General features: G+C 34.7%; 1 protein-coding gene across 15 annotated transcripts in view; it reads left to right on the top strand.

Moving 5' to 3' along the window:
- Nucleotides 1–20903, top strand: part of CCDC148 (coiled-coil domain containing 148) — a 325980-nt gene that overhangs the window by 41056 nt on the left and 264021 nt on the right. For 14 of the 15 annotated variants that reach the window (XM_074363720.1, XM_074363722.1, XM_074363725.1 and 11 more), the window contains 3 exons: nt 11394–11456; nt 12435–12556; nt 18835–18938. In XM_074363720.1, the coding sequence (XP_074219821.1) occupies nt 11394–11456; nt 12435–12556; nt 18835–18938 (289 nt within the window). The remainder of the gene's footprint in view (nt 1–11393; nt 11457–12434; nt 12557–18834; nt 18939–20903) is intronic. The other variant, XM_074363726.1, reaches the window with a different exon arrangement.

Raw genomic sequence — 20903 nt, 5'->3', positions numbered from 1 at the left:
TTTCTGTGAATTTGCCAGATGAGCAATAATCATAATAGCTAATGCATGTATAGTGTTTATAATGTGCCAGGCACGGTTCTAGCACTTTACGTATGCATAGGCAGAATTCTAAAATGGCCCATGAGAAGCCCTGCTCCCCAGCAAAAGCACCTTATGTAGTTCCCAGGAGTGTATGTCAGGAGATAGTGCTTCTGTGACTGTGTTATTTTATATGGCAGGAGGAATTCTGCAGAGGTAATTAAAGTCCCAGATCAGTTGATCTTATAATTGGGAGAATATCTAGTGGGCCTGATCTTCCCACATAAGCTCTACAAATTTGAGTTGAGAGGTCAGAGACAGAGGAAGTCAAAGAGACTCAAAGCACGGGAGGGATTTAACATGAGAGTGATTATCTCTGGTGGTCTTGAAAATGGAGGGCATCCCATGGCAAGGAATGCAAGCGTTAAGTTGCTGAGAGTGGCCCCTGGCTGACAACAAGTCAAGGAATGGGGACCTCAGTCCTATAGCTTGCAAGCATATGAATTCAGCCAATGATAAGAATGATCTTGCAAGCAGATTTTCCCCCAAAGCCTCTTTAGAAAAATTCAGCATGGTTGATGTGTTGATTTCAGGCTTGTCATGCCCTGAGCAAAGAATCCAGCCATGCCATGCAGACTTCTGACCTATAGAACTGTGAGCTAAAAGATAGGAATGGTTGGGTTTTTTGTTTTCTTTAAGTAGGACACAAAAGCCAGCTTGAAGAGGTTTCTACTGCCAAAGTGAGGATAATTGGAGTATCAAAATAAATAATTATAATAGCAGATTGTAACCCACTGAATAAAATGAATCTCCACAGATAGTATAGACAAATACATATACACATGAATTAATTGTTTAATGAGGAATGAGCTATCTACAGCATTTCGAAGCAACTGTCCGCAAAATACTTACAAATTACAAGTGGGGGAAAAAAGTAACTCTAAGGGAGAAACTTGGCAGATGCTTCCTTAATTAAGTGTTCAGAGTGAACATCATCAGTAATGGACAGATGGAAATCAAGTGATAGGATGCAGTGAGTAGAACACGAATCACTTCTGTGATATTCCTGCCAAAGTTGCAAAACCTGAGTCTAATCATGAAGAAAATGAGACAAACCCAGGTAGAGGGACATTGGACAAAATAACTGGCCTGTGATCTTCAAAAGTGTCACAATCATGAAAACCAAGAAAAGACTGAGAAAATGTTCCAGACAGAAGGACCACAATTTATTTATTCACCCCCTGGTAGACATTCAGGCAGTTTCTAGTTTGGGGCTACCAGGAATGGTGCTGCTATGAACATTCTCATAGGTATCTCCTGGTGAATAAATCCGTGTGCATTTCTGTCGGATATACGTAGGAGTAGATTGTCTGTGTCATATAACTGAACTGCTGGTAAGTTTTCTAAAGCAGTTGTACCAATTTACTCTCCTACTAGCTGTGTATGAATGCTCTGGTTGCTCCATCTTCTTACCAATATTTGGTATTTTCTGTCTTTTTCATTTTAGCCACCCTAGTGTGTTTATAGAGATACTGCATTTTGGTTTTAAAGGATTTTCCTGATGAATAAAGTTGAGCCTTTTTAGAATGTATGTTGGCCTTTTAGTTATCGTTTTTGTGTGTGTGGAGTGTCTATTCAGGTCTTCTGCCCCGTTTTCTATTGTGTTGTCTGTCTCTGACTTACTAATTTCTATGTGTTTTAAAATAGATGTATATCCTGGATACCAATCTTTGTTGAATGTATGTATTGCAGATATATTTTCCTACTTTTGGGGTTGCCTTTTAACTCCCTGAGTGGAGTCTTTGGATGAGCAGAAGTTCTTAATTTTAGTATTTCCCAACTTAATACATTTTCCACTTATGATTAGCTATTTTTGCTGAATTGTTTAAGAAATCTTTGCCAATTCCAAGGTCACAAGTATGTTCTCCTATGTGTTCTGTTAAAAGCCTCATTTTTTATCTTTCGCATTTAGATCTTTAATACATCTGGAGTTGATTTTTGTGACTGTTGGGAGGCGGTCAAGATTCATTTTTTCCATATGGACATCCAATTGACCCAGGACCATTTATTGAAGACTGTATTTTTGCACACTGCACAGCAGTGTGACTCACCTCTGTCATAAATCAGCTGACCATAATGTGTGGATCTGTTTCTTGACTCTATATTGTTCATTGCCTTGTTTATCCGTTCTTGCTCCAATAACATGCTGTCTTAATTACTACAACTTCATAGTGGATCTTATTATACCATGCTGTAAATCCTCCAGCTCTGTCCAGCTTTGTTCTCTTCTTCAAGATTCCTTGGCTATTCTTTGTCCTTTGCATTTCTATACACATTAATAAATCAGCTTGCCAATTTTCATATACACACAAAAAAATCTAGGATTGCAACTGAGAGTGTATAAATCAATTTCGAGGAGTTGACATCCTTACAGTATTACATCTTTTCCACCATTTAAATAATTCGCTGAGAATCCTATGGTTTGTAAGTGGTAGCATTGGAAGTCAGTCTACTGTAGCCTTACTCCAAAGCCCAACACTGCTCTGGAGTTAAGGTACACCTTAGTTTTGAGGATGTGCAGTTTTGATTTCAATTGTATTTTAAACGAACCAATTTTGTTGGTCTAATATAGTGTTCTCTTTAGTACTACCTTTTTAAAACCTCCCATTGCATAGGTATCTTATGTATCTCGTGTTTTTGATGACCACTGATAAATAGTAGTCAACTATTTCATATATTATTAACCATTATATTTTGAAACAATGTATTTTGATAGTACTGTTAGAGCCAAGTGGAAAATCCTATACAGCATAATTCTTACTGTTTGTCCTTGTGTTACACCATCAGCTTGTTTCTCTCACCACCTCCCACCACTGACCCCCCAGAACTCTTCCTTCCCTCTTTCTCTAAGGGAAAGAAACTTAAAAAAGAAATTTTTTTTTTTACCTCCCCAGCTTTCGTAGGATATTCTTGAGATTTTTCCGTATAAGGAATTTCCAGTTATTGTTCAGAGAATAGGATCCCTGTGGAAAGAGAACATGAACTAAGGGATAGTAGAGAATTTCCCTTTCCTTTTCTGTGTGAAGGACTGGGTTGAAACAGAAATTGACACAGGAAAAGGCTGTTTGACATCTCTCTCTACACCCTCCCCATCCAGCCCCTCTCCCCACATCAGAAACTCCTCCCTCTTTTCCAGAGCAGAGCTGCTCAGCCTGTTCTGTGTCTTGTCAATGGAAATCTCACCCAGACATGCCTTAGGGCCCACCTTTGATGGTTCAGAATTGCCTGCCCTGCTGCCTCTGCAGTAAGGCTTGTAGCCACTTCAGTGCAGCTGATCTAAACTGTGAGTTTGTGGCCTTTCTGGGAGGGAGGATGTCTTTTTCTTGGACCCAAATCTGAAGGAAGTGGAAAGAGGAAGTAAGAAGTAAATAAACACAATCTTCTTTTTTATCTCTTTTGTTCTGTCAGATTTTCTTTGTCCTCACTCTTTCTATCCTTTCCTCTAAACTTTATCTTAACTCCTTTAATCCTTTAATGCTTTGTTTCTTCACAGCTTAGCCTAGAGATCTTTAACTGGCAATAACACAAAAATGAATGAATATTTCTTACCCTGTATTACTTCATTTATTCAAAGTGTATTAGTGCTACCACATTCCAGGCACCGTCATTTAACAGTTTTATAGTCTTTGTGGTTAAAGAGTGGTGGATTGCTATTTTTCTTTAAAATTTTTTAAAGTGCTTTTGTGTAGCATTTAAAAGAAAATTTCTCACATAATTCATCCTTTGTGCAAAAATGATTTATTTTGGAGTGTTGAAAACCCACAGACACATTTGTCTGTTTTACTTTTTGATAGTGGAATTAAGTTTTCAAGGACTTTTTTCTTTCCCCCTCCAGAACCACCTACACATCTTTTTACCTAGTCTCACTCAGCTATGTTGAAACTGCAAAAGAAACTACTGGGGATTTAAAATAGGAAGTTTTGCTAACTGTAATTTTCCCATGCTACCATTGAAGAGCAACGGCAGCAATATTTTTTAGTATTTTATCCTGTGCTTGTATTGATGGGTGCTTTTCTAGAAGGATTTTTATACTGTACCCGCTGTGGATGACTTGTCTGCTTTTCTCATACCATGTCTAGAGAGACGTCATCCACAGCAGGTACAGCAGATTCTTGATATCAACAGTGTCCCAGGCTCCCTTTGGCTTTGCTTTCTGCAATAGTTAGTGTGTATCTTTCATCGGTATACTCACTACACAGTAATAGATGGCCGCCCCATACCTCGTTTCACATCCACATTCCAGGCAGGAATAAAGGAGGAAGGACAGGGGAGAAGGGGCAGTGCCCATAGGAAAAAGCAGATCTTGTCCTCAAATTCCCAGCAGACTTGGGCTTGTATCTCATTGACTAGAACTTCGTCACATGGTCACTTGGGTAGCCTCAGGGGTATCAAGGAAGGCCAGTGCTTTAACCCTGAACAAAATTGGGTTCTATTAGGAAGGAAAACAGGGAGAGTGGATATTGGCACCTAGCTGTGTCTGCCACACTTTTAAATGTCAGACAATAGCATTTCCTCAGCAGTAATAGTGAAAAGCCACCTCAAAATTCCATTTAGTGGTTGAACTCTGTAACCTGGCTTGTGAGCTTGATGTTGGCACTTTTCTCTTAATGAACAAGCTTAGGCTCAGAAGAAAGAGCAATGCATTTGTGATCATTAATCAAGAGAAAGAGTGCTGTGTTTCACCTTGTTAAAGAAGATGTCAAAAGAAATTTCTTATACAAGGCACAACAAATTTGTGTAACAATTATTGAATTATATCCAAAACTACAGATAATGTTAACTGGATATTTCAGGCTGGGTGCCACTGGGTTGTTGCAAGTTGGTAGGGTCGAGGTGCTCCAGGACTTGTCCAAGTGTGGCAGGCTCAGAGGTGAGTGTGATCGGGTGGCCAGGCTGTGGGATTCTCACCAACAGAACCCACAGGATAATCACTTAGAAACTTGAATATAATCACATTAATTCTATAATAGGTAATATAATTATTTAGGGAATAAGACCTTTTGGGGTAATATTTATTACTCTTAATTATTACTCTTAACATACACATGTGTATGTTCTTTTTGTGAAAAAACAAAAAAACAAAAAAAACCCACAAACCAAGATTTCATTACAGATGGAACTAAAGTCCCCTTTGAAACTAACTGATAGCTACAGTATCCTCTTTAGTTTGGTCTGTTTTTATAACCTGTAGATTTTTCCCTTTGGAAAGAGAAAGAGAGCTGGCAGGGCGGTTGTACAGCATTCTTTTGTGTCTGAGCTTGTTTATGTAGTGGTATCATATGGTATGTATCATAGTGCAACTTGCTTTTTTCACTTAATATATGTTGGAGGTAAGAAAGACCAGATAATGTGTGTCTACTATGCAAAGAATGTCCTTCTTACCCTCAAGCTCTTGGATACCAAAATGGCAGAGACATCCTTTGATTACTAGTAAATAGAGACATTGCCCAGGTTTCTGCGTGTTGGGGATGGGGGTTGTATGCTGTGACTGGCAGCTGAATAGCTGGTCAAGGGGCACCTGCAACTGTAGTTAACATGAATTTGCAGTCAGTGCTGAGATTCACTGGGGTAACATGGGAGTTTTTCTTTTTCCTTACTTCTTGATGTATACCTCAATCCACTGCCCATTTTGGTTTGGAGTTTGTTCTTTATAATAATTTATCTCATACAGGTGAGCCTAGATTTTTTTAAAAATTGGAGAAGAGGAGGTGAAAACTATGTGTTTGCCTCAAACACCAAGATTTAGGGACAGGACTATGATCTGAAAATAAAATCACTTGATGCTTTTTCAGCAAATATATATTGAGTGTCTAATATGTCAGCACTATTTTAGGCACTTTGGAGAAACTGAGATGATCAGCCAAAGGCCTTGCTTTCATACATCCTAGTTGTAGAATTGAGCAATAAGTAATTAAACTAATAAATACATAGTGCCTTATAGTGAGAAGTGCTATGAAGGAAAAGAATTCGAATGAGAGGATAAAGAGTGATTGAGGGTGGAAGGGGCTACTTCAGATGAAGTAGAAACTGAGTAAATCTATATCCCTTAGTCTGTGATAGATGTTCAGTAACCATTGGACAAACGAATAACTGCATCAGAAGGGATATACACAAAGTACAATAGCAACACAAGAGAGGAAAAAAATCGTCACCTGGATTAGGTGAGGCTCCTGTGGGATGCTTAAAATGAGACTGAAAAATAGGTAGGCATTGGCCAGAAGAAGCCAGGGCTGGGAAGGCATCCCCCACACAGGTAACAGCATGTGCAAAGGCAGGGAAGTGTGAAAAAGCATTGTCAGTTTCCCACTGCTAAATAACCAATTGCAAATAAAAAATTCATGGCTTAAATAACACAGATTTATTGTCTTACAATTCCAGAGGTTGGATGTCCCTAATAGGTCTCATTGGGTTGAAATCAAGTTTTCAACAGGGCTGCATACCTTCTAGAGGCTCTATGGGAGAATTTATTTCCTTGCCTTTTCCAGCTTCTAGAGATAGCCTGCATTCCTTGGGTCGTGTCCCAGCCCTCCCCTTTCAAAGCCAGCAGGGTAGCATCTTCAAATCTTTCTTCTCTCTGACCTCTGCTTCTGTCCTCACATCTCCTTCTCTATGACTCTTCTGCCTTCCTCTTAAAAGGAAGATTTGTGGTTACATCAGGCCCACCTGGGTAATCCCAAGTACTTTCCACAGATAAAATCAGCTGATTAGCTGCAACCTTAATTCTCCCTCACCATATAATGTATTCAAAGGTTTTGTGGATTGGGATGTGGCAATCTTCGGGGAGCCATTGTTCTGCCCTCCACACATATTGTGTGGTCAGGGATTTGCAAGTGTTTTGGGAATGCAGAGTAGTGTGCTTATGGTATAATGGGGAAAGAATGGGCTAAATAGGCAAGAGCTGTAAAAGGTCCTTGTCAACTATGCAGTTTGAACCTTGTCCTGGAAAGCAATAGGAAACCATTTGTTAGATCAGAAATACGTAGGATTCTGAGACATCACTCATCCTGGGTCTAGGAAAACAAATAAAAGGGTATTGTGAAAATCTGTACAAATGATTTGCAGGGGTGAATTATATGATACCTGTCTATGAATGAAGAGTTTAGCAGTAAAAGGGGCCAGGAGGAAGCAGAGAAGCCTCTAACTTCAAGTCCAGGTGTGTAGGATGAGAAAGTGGGTTCCCAAATTGTGTCAGAAGAAAGCTGATAAAGTCTTCAGTTTCAGCAGGTCCAAAATGGCAACTCAAGTAAGCAGGACAAGTGGTGAGTCTTTTCCTAGCAGAGGATCACTTTTATCTCTTATGGGTTCCACATTTGGAAGAACACTGGGGACAGAATAGTATTTCTTTATAAATAATTACTAAATTTCCCCAGTTGTTTTGCCAAAACTTGGAATTGCCAGTCACAGCTTCTGGTCAGATTTCTGAGACTATCATTGTGAGCTGAGTGAATTCATCTAATCCCCACCCCACCACCTCAGTGTCTGGAAATTCCACCCCACACCCCCTACTTTTTTTTTTTTTTAAACTATGTACTGCTTTAAACTAGGTATATATGCATTTTCTTCTGGGCTTTTAAAATGATTGAAATAGATTTGAGGACATAGCAGGAGTAAGGGCGTGAGAGGCTCCACTGAATTCACCTCCACTCTCTGTGGAATTCTCAAGTCCCCAGAAACTTCTAGGTCCCTTGCCTTGGTTAATTCTTTTCTTTCTGCTTGAGTCTGCTCCCCAGACTGAAATGCATATGGGATTAGTAGATTTGTATTTGAATCCTTTTCAATAGTGAGATTGATTTAAACTGTCCTTTTTGAGCTATTATGGATTTTTATAAATAGCAAAATTCATAAAGGTGGACTGTGTAGAATTTGCTTCATTAAAAAATTTATAAGAATTATGAAAACGGCAGGGATTTTAAAGATTTTGTTTTGCAATAAAACGGCAGAATATTTTTGGAATTTTCTTTTTCGGATTCTTGTACTGGTTAAATAATATATATTAATGATGATAATAACATATATATCATATACATATGTGTCATTTAGCAACCACTAAAGATACACATATATATAAACACGGGCACACAAAATGATATAGAAAGATAAGTTATTAAATGAAAAGCAGCTTGTAGAACTATACATATATCATGATTGCATTTGCATAAAAATTGGATATGCACTTGTATGTGCATAAAAAATCTTCAGAAGAATATAAAATAAAACATTAAAAATGACTACCAGGGCTAAATCCAAGTGGAGTATTAGGGCCAAGTAGCCTGGAAATTCTGATTTTTACCTCATAGTTGTCTATACATTTTGATATTATTTAACCAGTACTTTCATAATTGAAAAAATAGTTTAATATAATTATTCCCCAGAGAGAATTAAAAAATGACCTTGTAAATATTCTAATGCTAGCTTTTCCAACTTTTATAAAATTCTACAAATGTACTTAGTATATCCTGTCTTTTAATAAGAAAAGAGTAGTAAGAAATGTTAATTCAATGTTAGAGTGGAAAATTATACTCCTGTGTACAAGTTCACATTTTAAAGGATCCTTGGTGTGATGAAATTCAGTTTCTTTTTTAACTGGTAGAATATGAAAACTGTGGTAGCATTTATCCCAATATATAGTGAAATAACTATTGCCCCTGCTTAGTATTTTTTTAATATGTTTTCCTTTTTCTTATAAAAAAACAAAAATTTAGAAAATATGCTCAAGTAACAAAAAGAAATCAAAATCAAATATAATCCTCCTACCCTCAAATTGCCACTATTAAATATTTGGTACACAGAATTATTTCTCTCTCTATTCAAGCTCTGTTTCCTTTACCAAATTGTTGTACTCTTTTAGAAAATGAATCCTACAAACTTCTTGTACAGTTTATGCTTATATATTTTGTTTATGTTTATTTTGTTTTGGTTGCTCTGTTGAATGAGAACTTACCCCATTATGTTAGAATTGATTATGAGATGTTTATTATGTAACTGAGCACTTTATGTAGCTGTTTTTATTAGCTCTAATAGTTTATCTTTTGGTTCCATTTATTTTTCCAGAACAATAATTTTCCCCTATGCTAACAACAGTGCATAAAGTTTCAAAATGGAAGTAAATGTGCCATTGTACTTAGAATTTGAAAGAGAATACGGCAGGTTGGAAAAATACTGTGTAAGTGGGACGTTGGGCATAGTGGTTTAACTAATGCTTAAAATGTCATGAGATCTTTCATTTGAAAAAAGCTATAATTTGATGCTACATCCAAGATATTTCTTCAGATTCAGTATTGTTCTCACACTGTGTGGTCTAGCAGAATCCTCATCGTCTTTTAAAATCTACCCTCATGAGGTAATTGGCTAATCTATACATCTACACAGTTAAGCAATTTAGAATTAACAAACTATCAATATGTTGTGCAATTTTAAGCCTAAGTAAACTGACATTTTCTGTTTTTATTTATTTATTTTTTAATTTTTTGGAGGGAGGTAATTAGGTTTATTTACTTATTATTATTGTTTTTTAATGGGGATTGAACCCAGGAACTCGGGCATGCTAAGCGCACACTCTACCACTGAGCTATACCCTCCTCCCCAACATTTTCTTCTTTGGTGTATTAAAAGAGATTTTCTTAGGAAGGAGAAGAATACAAACTTTTAACACTGTAAAAAGATTGCCTTGTTACATAAATGATCTCTTTGCTGTTTTTTCTCATCTCTAGAGAAGTCTTGATTGTTTACCTACCCCAAAGAGACTAGTTGAGGTTATGAATTTTTTAAAGTTTAGATTCTCTATCACATATGTTAAAATTAACTTTATATTTAAATGTTTTTTCAGCCTTATTCACCTGAAAAGGCTTCTGGGAACCTAAGGTTTCCAGTTTCTGGAGGGATCAGGTAGAGAGAAAAGATAAATGTTTCAACTCTATTTATGAAGGTATAGTTTACCAAACTACTATAAGTCATAGTTAGCTTGAGGGAAAGGGTTTCCTTATGTCTGGAACATACAAATTAAAAACCCAGTAATATTTCAGACAAAAAAACTAAAAAAAATTATAACCATGTTCCATGTTCCATCTTCTGAGTCCTAATAGGTGACAAATCCTTGATCTTAATCTTCCGTTAATAGCTTCATGAAGTCGTCAGGATTTCCATTATACTTCTTTAATTTCCTACCCAGTTCAGTGGTATGATCTAAAATTTATGACACCTGTACTTGTCAAAAAGTCCTTTCTATGAGTCTTGAAGATGAAGCATTTTTTGCAAAAGCATTGGATCAAAACAATAACTGTCTATAAATGACAAAAGATTTAAAAAGTCATGGTTAGGGGGTGGAGGGATAAATTGGGAGTTCAGGATTTACAGCTACTAACTACTGTATATAAGATAGATTAAACAATACGGTCTAACTATATAGCACAGGGAACTATACTCAATTCCTTGTAATAGACTATAATGAAGAAGAATATGAAAAGGAATGTATAACTGAATCACTGTGCTGTACACTAGAAATTAACACAACATTGTAAACTGACTATACTTCAATTTAAAAGAAAAGGGATAATTAAAAATCTGATTACAATGCAATTGACAAACTTGGTTATTGCTATGGCATACATTTTAAGATAATTACTACAATTGTAACTGATAACATTTTTGCAGGATATATTCAACTTTTAGAAATTTCATATAATTTCTAGAACATTTATATTAATAACATTTCCCATACAATATAACCTAGGAAGATTTATTACCACTCATTTGACAATGCTTCCCATATCATTTAACATACTGAATAGGTGTAATTAGTTTAATATTTCTGTCTCTGAGATATCTCAGGAGCCTTTAGAAAACCTCAAAGTTAGCTAGCAGTCAAACAGACTTCAATTAGAATTTGAAATCTTTGGGAAATTTGTCAAAAATATCAAAAATGTTTTAAAACACTTGGTCAAATAGGATCAGAGGTCACTATGGAACAAAACTTATACACTTAACCAAAGTGACAATAAAAGATTTCAAAAGAAAATACAGAAAGTTATAATATATTACTTAAAAAGTAAAAAAAAAACCTTTATAATTGGTTATCACAAGAGAGGAGGACTAAGAGGTAAGAGATGAAGAAGAGACCAAGACCAGGAAAAGCACAAAGGGAAAAAACTAACAGAAGGAGGCTTCTACGAGCAAGGAGAAACACATTTTAATAAAATACAAAGAGTTATGGCACCTAGACCTGGGCTTTATTTTAAAAACCACTACAATGAACGTATCTTTAAAACAGTTTTAAGGATAACATTATGAAATTTTAGCTGTCTTTGTTTCTTTGATAGATACGGAAAACATGAATAAAACAGACCGACCCTTCATGACAATTCAGAGGAATGACAGCTCAGGTATTTTTCTACTTCTAAGCCTGTTTTATGATTTATAGTGGATTATGCATGATATAAAATTGAAATGTTGATTTTCAAAGTTTTAATAATAGAAGGTTCATCTTTTGGTCACATTGAAGATTTCTCCAGTTCCCTTACAATGGTCAGGACAATCATTCTTTCCTTCATTGCGCTCGTCCTAAAATTGTTTGGAACCTTCTTATAGTCATGTGACCCATGATATACTTACTAAATCTCAATTGCTTTACAGGGCACAGGTTAATTTTTCATGGAGGCAAAAGTACATTTTTTGCTTGTCGCACTTGGGTTATTGTATTTCATGCTTCTTGGCTTTATAGTATCCTCTATCTCTATTTTATTTTGTCAAAATAGTTAATATCATGTTACTTTATCAAAATAGTTCCTATCAAGTTAATATCATGTTAAGGACATTTTATATATTTGGATGGAGAATGCCTGCCCAAACATTTTATATCATTTTAATGTTATTTGGCCTATTAAATTTTTTAGCTTTAAGTCTCAACCTTTTAAAAAATTTATTTGAAAACTATTTCAGTTTTTCTAAGTTAAAAATGTAGCTATGATTTTAAAAATTCTATTTATTTCTCTTGATTTATAATAGTGTGATACTTAAATATTCACATTTGATGACTAACACTTTTTAAATAAAAAAAATGGTCACACTTTGTATCTTGATAATATATTTTCTAAAATTCTCAATATACTAACTTAAAATAGAAGTATTTCCTTTCATGCCCTTTTAGAAGTAATTTTTGCAAGAATATAGTGATAATATTTTTTAAATTTCCAGAGATAGAGGTTCAAATATACTATGAATGTCATAATATGTTACTTCTCATATTTGTTTAAAAATCTTTAAAAATAAGACAGGCAGTCAATATGTTGCCATAACTCTATTTTGACTTTCAATAACACAATACTGTTTCTTCATCATTTTCTGTTTTTAATGAAAAACAGATAATCTGGTATTCCATATGAAAAATGGAATAAGAAGCATCAAGTATAAACCAGTAGATTATCAACAATTGTATGCATTAACTGAAGCAAAAAAATTAGCTTCTGCCTCTACAGAGCTAAAGGTTAGTAGCTCTGTGTGTGTGTGTGTGTGTGTGTGTGTTTTCTGGGAAATTTTATGAGAAAATCACTTATATAATTATCATAATAAAACTATTTTCATATTTCTGACTTCTATGCTGATCCATTGTATATACACGATCTATACATGCATAGACATATAACAAATATTTATTATGTGCCTTGAAGATACAATGGTGAGCAAACTATAGCACTTACTCTCATGGGGTGTACTGTTTGCAGGAGATGGGGAGGGAAGTCAGTGTTTATCAAATAAGCCCTGAAATACAATTATATTAAGTATAAGCTCCAATTTAAAAATAGTGTCTCATGTACAGTAACAGGACTTGATCCTAATTGGGTGGGAAGCTTTTTCTGACAAAGTGACATTAGAATTGGGATCCCAAGGCCAATAATAATTAGCCAAACAAAAACAGGAGTGATGAGTACTCTAAATAGAAAAAGATGTATACCTTATCCCGTCCTGATTTTTGCATATTTAGATTTTTTCCAATCTTGTAATATTGGAAATCATGCTTCCATAAATATGTTTATGCATAAACACCTTTTGCAAATAAATTCTCATGATTGGGATGTCTGGGCTAAAAAATATAAATGTTTTTTAGATCTTTCTTAAAGTATCATTGTGATAAAAATATCACCACAAACATTTTGTCTACACCCTTTCCAGCACTGGAATATGTACAGTTGACTCTTGAACAATGTTGGGGGTTAGAGTGCAGACCATCTGCTGGAAGAAAATCTGTGTATAACTTACAGTCAGCCCTCCTAATTGGCCCTTTGAACCCGAGGTTCCTCCATACCTGCGGTTCTGCAACCTCAGATTCAACCAACTGTGGATCATGCAGTACCGCAGTATTTAGTGAAAAAAAAAATGCATGTATTAAGTGGACCCATGCAGTTCAAACCCGTGTGTTCAGGAGTCCACTGTGTGTATATATTCATATATGTATATTGCTAATATTGTCTCTCTCTATGTATCTTTTTGTTCAGCTGTCTTTCTGTCCATCCATCTATTCATCTATCCAAATGCATATTTTGGATGAGTATGGAATCACTGAATGTTAAAATCAGTATTTGGTCAAAGTGAATTTCTCTTTGATGATAGAATTGCTATCAAAGAATAAACATTTAAGATTTTAAATTATTAATGTGGTTTTTAAAGTTTGACATTAAATGCAGGAATGATAATTTCTCAGCACTGTCAGCTACTATATTGCTTCTCTGGTCACTGTGTGATACATTTGTGAGGTTAAACAGATGATCATTCTCAACTGACATTTTAAATAACATCAATAACCTTTTGTTCATGGAGTATAATTCATGAAGAAGCTTTTTCATTGTATATTTTCTGGAAATAACTTGGTACCTGGGATTCATAGCATGGCAAATCTCAAAAAATGTCTAGCGTTCAACTACTGAAAGTGGTTTACAGTCTATAGCAATCATTTTGACAAGCTTTTTGCTTCCATTTTTAGTCTCCATTGGTTCATAATAATAAAGGATTGTACTTTTAAAGCATTTTTGTAGTATCTGTTGTTTTGAATTTCAGTCAGTGAGAACGAAACGTGTCCTGGATACCTCATCATTTTCTTTCAATGTCTTTTCTTTATACAATTTTCATTTTTTACTGTATCTGGATTAAGGAAGATGTTTTGGGAATGTTGCTTTCATGAATTTTGGAGGCTTCCTTTCTCATTTAATTTATTTATATTTTATTTATTTATTTATTTTTAATGGAGGTGCTGGGGATTGAACCCAGGACTTTGTGCATGCTAGGCATGCACTATACCACTGAGCTACACCCTCCCCTCATTTAATTTAAAGATAGTAAGTTGACATTTCACTTTTAAATTATTCTTGTAAGATATGAACAATTCTCAAATAGGACTTTTTCTTGAAAGACTCATGGCTTAAATGGAATTAGATAGCTGAAAATTAAATATTCTTATAGTTCATTTTGTTTAATATTAGGAATTCTAATATATCAAACAGCCTATACCAACTAGAATTATGATAATTTTGTCTCTATTATCCTTTCTTATATTACTGTTTACCTTTTTATAAAATATGTGCTGGCTAAAAATAGTATTTTAGTCTTCTTAATGTTATATAGTTAACACATTCTCTCAATATTTGTATGAATTATCAATCAATTCCCTATTTATTTTACTAACTAAATGTGCTCATTTTTTGCACATGAAATTAACAGCTTTAACAGTCATTGTTAATTATTATAGCATATATTGTGGCAATATTAAATGTAAACATAGCTAAGCTGAATGATAGAATGTTAACATTTAAAGCACATAAGAAGATTTTTGCTTCAAATTATATCTAGAATACTTAGCTCTATTTGAAAAGAAATTCACAAGTATTTTTAATAAACAATACATTCAGAAGACTTGTCTGATTTTTATTACTGGTATTGTTATACTAATTAAATGTGATGGTCACCTGTGTAATTGCTGTGTTATTGATCATGCACAAGTTCTGGGATGTCAGATAAGATAACTGATGTGAGCATTGAATGATCTAGTCCTTCAGAGGCTAAAATTGAACCTGAAGCCAGATAGTAGATTCGAACTGAAAACTGAGACCAATTTTTGGTACATTATATATTAACTGTTCATTACCAATTAAAGTATAAAAGAGATCTTTACAATTATTTTTATTTGAATTTCTTTACTTAGCAAGAATGATTATTTCTTCTTGTCCAACTCAAGTATTCCATGTACTAATTCTTTTTTTTAAATGTTATATTATGGAAAATTGCAAGAATATGCAAAATTAGAGTGATGGTATCATTAATCTCCATGTAACATTATCCAGTTTTAACCATGAACAGCTCTTGGCCATTGTTTCCTCTGTACTCCCACCTACAATTTCCTTCTGCACCAGATTATTTGGAAGCAAATCTCAGACATCATAATATTCACCATAAATATTTCAGCATGTATCTCTAAAACACTAGGGCTACAAAACCCCAAACCCTATAATGCCATTACTATCAAAATGTTAATAATTTCTTAATAATCAGTCATTGTTAAATTTCTCTGATTGTCTCCAAAGTGTTTCTTACAATTTATTCAAATTGGTATCTAAATAATATTCATATACTACAATTGATTTTTATTTTTTAGGTTTCCTCCTCCATCCTCTTATATTCTTGTAATTTGTTTTTTGAATTGTAGTATTTGTCCTTTACAGTTTCTTACAGTTTGGATTTTGCTGATGACATCCTGGTGATGTCATTTAACATGTTTTTCTGTTTCTTGTATTTCCAGTAAATTGGTAGTTATATCCAGAGACTTGATAAGATTTAAGTTCAATTTATTTTGGCAAGAACACTTATTGAAGGAATTCGTGTGCTTGTCTTTTTCTAGTACAAATAGTGCTGCAGTGAATAGCTTTGTTCATTTATCTTTTTATACTTTTGCCAATATAGTTTTCAGATAGATTTCATTTTGTTTATTTGTTTTGTTTTGTTTTGTTTTGGTGGAGGGGAGGTAATTAGGTATTTATTTATTCCTAATGGAGGTACCAGGGATTAAACCCACGACTTCATGCATGCTAAGCACACACTCTACCACTGAGCTATACCCTCTCACTAGATAGATTTCTATAAGTAAGTTTGCTAGGTTGGGGGGGGTGTTGCATCATTTTGTATTTCCACTAACAACATAAAAAAAGAGCGTATTTCCCTATAGCCTTACACAGTGTCTTGTTAAACATTTGAGTTTTTACCAACCTGATAGATGAGGAATTGCATCTTAGTGTAATTAAAAAAAACCTTTATGTTGACAGTTCTTTACTGAGGTATAACTTACACATAGTAAAGCACATAAATCTTAAGTGTACATCTCAATAATTTTGACATGTGTACATGTAACCAACACTTAAATTGTCTATTAATTGTTGTTGTTTATATCTAAAGATGGATTATCTGGTCCAAAAGGCTTTCATGGCATTTCAAGGCACCTCATAATAAATCATCATAATAAACCTCATAGGAAACCTCCAGTTTCTGATTCTTTTATGAATGTATTATTTTTTTTATTTTTAATTCATCAGTATTCTGCATAAATGGTCATCCACCTTAAATACTGATTTCAAATGTCTATTGTTAAGCAAAATGAACTGGAATCACCTAGAAATCACTCTATTGATAAAGATACAACTTTAAATCTTCTTGTTCTTTTAAGATTATTTTTCTTTATTTTTGGCCTGAGGGTAGAAGGAGGGTCAACGAGGGAATTTACAAAAAATCACGATGTTCTGCAAAATATAGGAAGTATCTAGTGAGAAACAGTAGTTTTATTTTGACTTTCGTTGTCTACTTAATTGCTCTTTCCCTGGGCCCAAAGGCAGAAGCATTGATTTTCTTTTTTTAAGCTCTAAAAATGTGTCTACATCTTTCACCAATATGTTTTAATTTTTTTGTACAATATAAACCAAATATATCAAAAAAATCTAATTTTAAAAGTTGTGCCTGCTGCAACAAACTTCAGAGACTGTCAATGGCAAATAGGATGAGTTTTGTGCATTCTTAAAGCAAACACTAGAGTGTCTTTTTTTAGAAACACTTTGTATGTACTTTTTTTTTTAGTGAAACATAGATTGCTGAATGTTTTCCTGCAGTGTCCTGTTCTGATTTAAATGTACTTTTCTCCTAAATTTCATAATTGAAGCACTCTTAAGCAAAGATTTGACTTTGACTTTGTGCTTTTTTAAAGTAATGTTTAGGTTATTTTGTTTTCTTACACCTCTAATTCTGAATCAGTAACCAGCACAGCAGAAAGATAAACTCAAGGTTAAAGTAATCAGTGAATGACAGCTAGAAATAGCATGCATTGTAAAGAGTCTTTTTAGGACTTCTGAAGTTTTTACATCTTCGGTATTGATCTGTTAAAGCTTTCAGGGTACTAAGTATTCTAGTAGCAGAGAAAATATAAAATATGCGTATTTCATCAAGTTTCTGATTTGGGTTTAGCACTTTTATAGATGTTTAAAAGTATGAATGTGTAATACACAAGTTCAGCATACACATGAGTGTCCGTCAGAGTCTAACCAGGAGACAGACGCCACTTAGGGATTTAGAGCAGAAGGGTCTTTAATACAGGAAATAGTTATACAGATGATGGAGCTGAGAAGCCAGAGGACTATGGACCAATACAGGAATTATAATAGCAGGGAGTCATTGCTATGCCTGGGTAAGAGGGACATTTAGGAGGAGCAAGGGTGTAGCACATCCCATAGGCTGAGGTTACCTAGGGATAGTTGGAACCATAGTAGAATTGTCAAGAAATGGAGCGATAGAGAGGATGCAGACACTGGTGGAGACCCCTCTGACAGTAGAGAAGGTGGGAGGAGTACTCTTTTGGCTTCTTCCCTCCTTCCCCTCCATCTCCCACTACCAGTGTCTCCGTCTGGCTGAGCCCAGCTGGAAGCCGGTTGATAGGGGTGTCTGAGAAATACAGGCTAGTCTCCCATGTGGAGCAGATCAGGGAGCTGACCAAGATTGGATCTGGCAAACAGACCTAGGCCTGACACAGCTTATCAGCAAAACCCCCAAAATATGAATTATGTACTATATTTTTTAAAAGTCATAAAATTGAGAGAAAATTTAAATTTAGTTGTAAATTTGGGTTTCAGAGTTACTTGATTTTTGCACTATTTCTTTGCTTAGTACCTTCATATAAATATTTGCCTAAAATAAAAAAAATTCATTTACAGAGTCGTGGAGTTGAAAGATTAAAATTGTACGCACTGTTTAAGGTCACATTTCTAGCAGGTGCTGAAGTGGGACTAAAGCCAGGCTTCCTAATAACTTATCTAATGACCTTTCCCCACCCTGTGCTGAAGGATCACATAAAACTAACCTGAACACCAAGGTTCTGTGTGATTCTGATGTTTGTGAGCTTGATGATCGTCACCAAGTCTTTTAACCTCTCTTAACTTCAGGGTCCTCATAAAATGGAAATAATGATGCCTGGCAGGGAAGATGCATAAAAAGGCAAGAAAATATGTGGAACACTCTTGCAAAATTTTCTGGGGCTGGATGAATTAAGGTGTTATTTATTGTATGTATGGAAAATAGAATTACTTCACCTTTCCCTAGAAAGGTGTTAGTGTTAAAACATGCAGTAATAGGGTAGAAAAAAATAGGTTTTTAACTTAGAAAATACAGACTAAACATTTCTATTGAGAAAAATACATGTAAAAACATTGAAATTGCTCCTTTTCATTCCCCTAAATCTAGATCAGAAAAGCAGTGCAGACTTCAAAGATATCTAAAGAACAAACACTAATAAAGCAACACAAGCAAGTGTGGTGGCAGGAACACCAAAGACTAAATGAAGTCAGGTAAGAAGTGATGGAAATCTCAGTAAGAACACGTACAAGTTTCACTTATCTAAGTAGATATTCTGTAACTTTCCCTGTGAATTAAGCCATGATAATCAAAATTTAAAGTTACAGTTGAATGCCAGTCAAATTAAAATCCTTTCATTTCCTCAATTTAATCTGGAATCCAGTGAATATATTAACATGGCTTTTCCCTTCCTTAGGGAAAAGAAGAGATAATCTTCTCTATCTGTGAATCACTCACTCTTCTACCCTCCCATTCATACTTGTATTTGTTTATATTGTACTTAGCACATTGGATTATGGTGTTTTATCTGTATATTTGTCTTCCCTATGAAGTGATAAACTTCTCAGGGGCAAGCACCCCATCATATTCATCTTTATGTAGGATACATGGAAACAGGTAAGTGCTTTCAGCAAACGAATGAACAAATGAACGAAGGGACTCAAGTTGAAGGATTTCTAGATGCAGCTGTATCATGACTAACTTGTTCAACTTGGATTTTTGACTTTTTCTGTTGTTTCCATCAGTCACTTCAAGATGAATTAAGACAGGAATAATGATTCTACACTTGATTTCAACTGTAATCTTTGAGATACAAATTTCTTTTCAAAGGTCGAGACAGAAAGAGAAGGCAGATATGTTTCCTTGAGGCAAATATATTACTTTAATGATGGTGGTATTTATAGAGTACTCTTTTTGAAATGTACATTTGTAAGCTGTATTTTATATAAACTAGACAGTTTTTTGGTCTCATTCCAAATTAAATTTCTAAATACCATTAACCTTACTTTTGGCATTGGTGCTTTTCATATTGATAGGAGTTTCCTGTTCTGGCAAGGGACGCCTACTTGTGATGTAAAAGGCCAATGATTGGAAATGGTTTTACATCATTGTATAACTTAAAGAAAAAATAAAATTTTAGACTTTGTCATTCCTACTGCTGTTATAAAAACAAATCAGGCCCATTTTCTCCCTCAAAATGTCACATTTTACAGAGAGAATGTTGAAAAAATCTTTTTGAAAATTTGTGTAACTTGAAACATGAGAAAAAGGAAAGCCATTAGGAAGTTTTAATTAACTTGCTCACTGATGCAGCTTAAATGTAAAGACACTGGGAGAAGTTTTTTATCTTGCCTGTTGCACACATCTCTTACCATGTGTATAAGCTGTTCTTGGGCTAGATAGAAGAGGCACATACATATCATTATAGAAAGTAGTTCTTTTGGCTGACCTGGAATGGCACAAAGACGATGGAAGTAAGGGACATTCAAGTAGGAAGAACCTTCATGTCTTGAAACCTGTACGGCTGAAAATTGGGCAAAAAAAGGATTCCAAGATAATTTTCTGTGTTATTCTAGAATGTAGGCTAATTCCAACGTGTGTTCAGTAAAGTAAAAACTATTCATGATAGGAAAGTTCGAGAAATGGCTAGATTTTTGAAGAATTTAGGGACCACCATAAAATCAGTTTAAGCTCTATCAGTGTCTCTCAACCTTTAAAATCTACATTCCCTTTTAATAAAAGAATAAAAGTAAAATATTCTTATGCATCACCATAAGAGACTTCATTTGAGAATCTCAGGTCCCAGAAGGTAAGGGCCCACAGTGACATCTGACTTTTGCTAGGCAATTTACTATATGCTGGGGAATATGTTACGTACTTTACATGCTTAATTTCATTTAATCCTTACAACAACCCTACAGGGTAGGTTTCATCATTAGCCCCATTTTACACATGAGAATTTTGAGGTTCAGATGATTAAATTTATTTGCATATGGTAAATAAGCTAGTTTATGTGGCGGTGGTATTGAATCACTTGCCTTTACCTCCTGTGCTCTTTGACCTCGGAGCCGAGCAGTTTCTTTTTTTTTTTCCACAGAGTTCCATTCACATTACCTGAGATCTACTTGGTCTAGCCCGCTAGGAAAAAAAAAAAAAAAATTTGTCAAACTTCAATTCTT

The sequence above is a fragment of the Camelus bactrianus genome, chromosome 5 (assembly GCF_048773025.1).
Source record: "Camelus bactrianus isolate YW-2024 breed Bactrian camel chromosome 5, ASM4877302v1, whole genome shotgun sequence".
In the NCBI taxonomy this organism is placed as follows: Eukaryota; Metazoa; Chordata; class Mammalia; order Artiodactyla; family Camelidae; genus Camelus; species Camelus bactrianus.
This window is presented reverse-complemented; position numbering and strand designations above follow the sequence as displayed.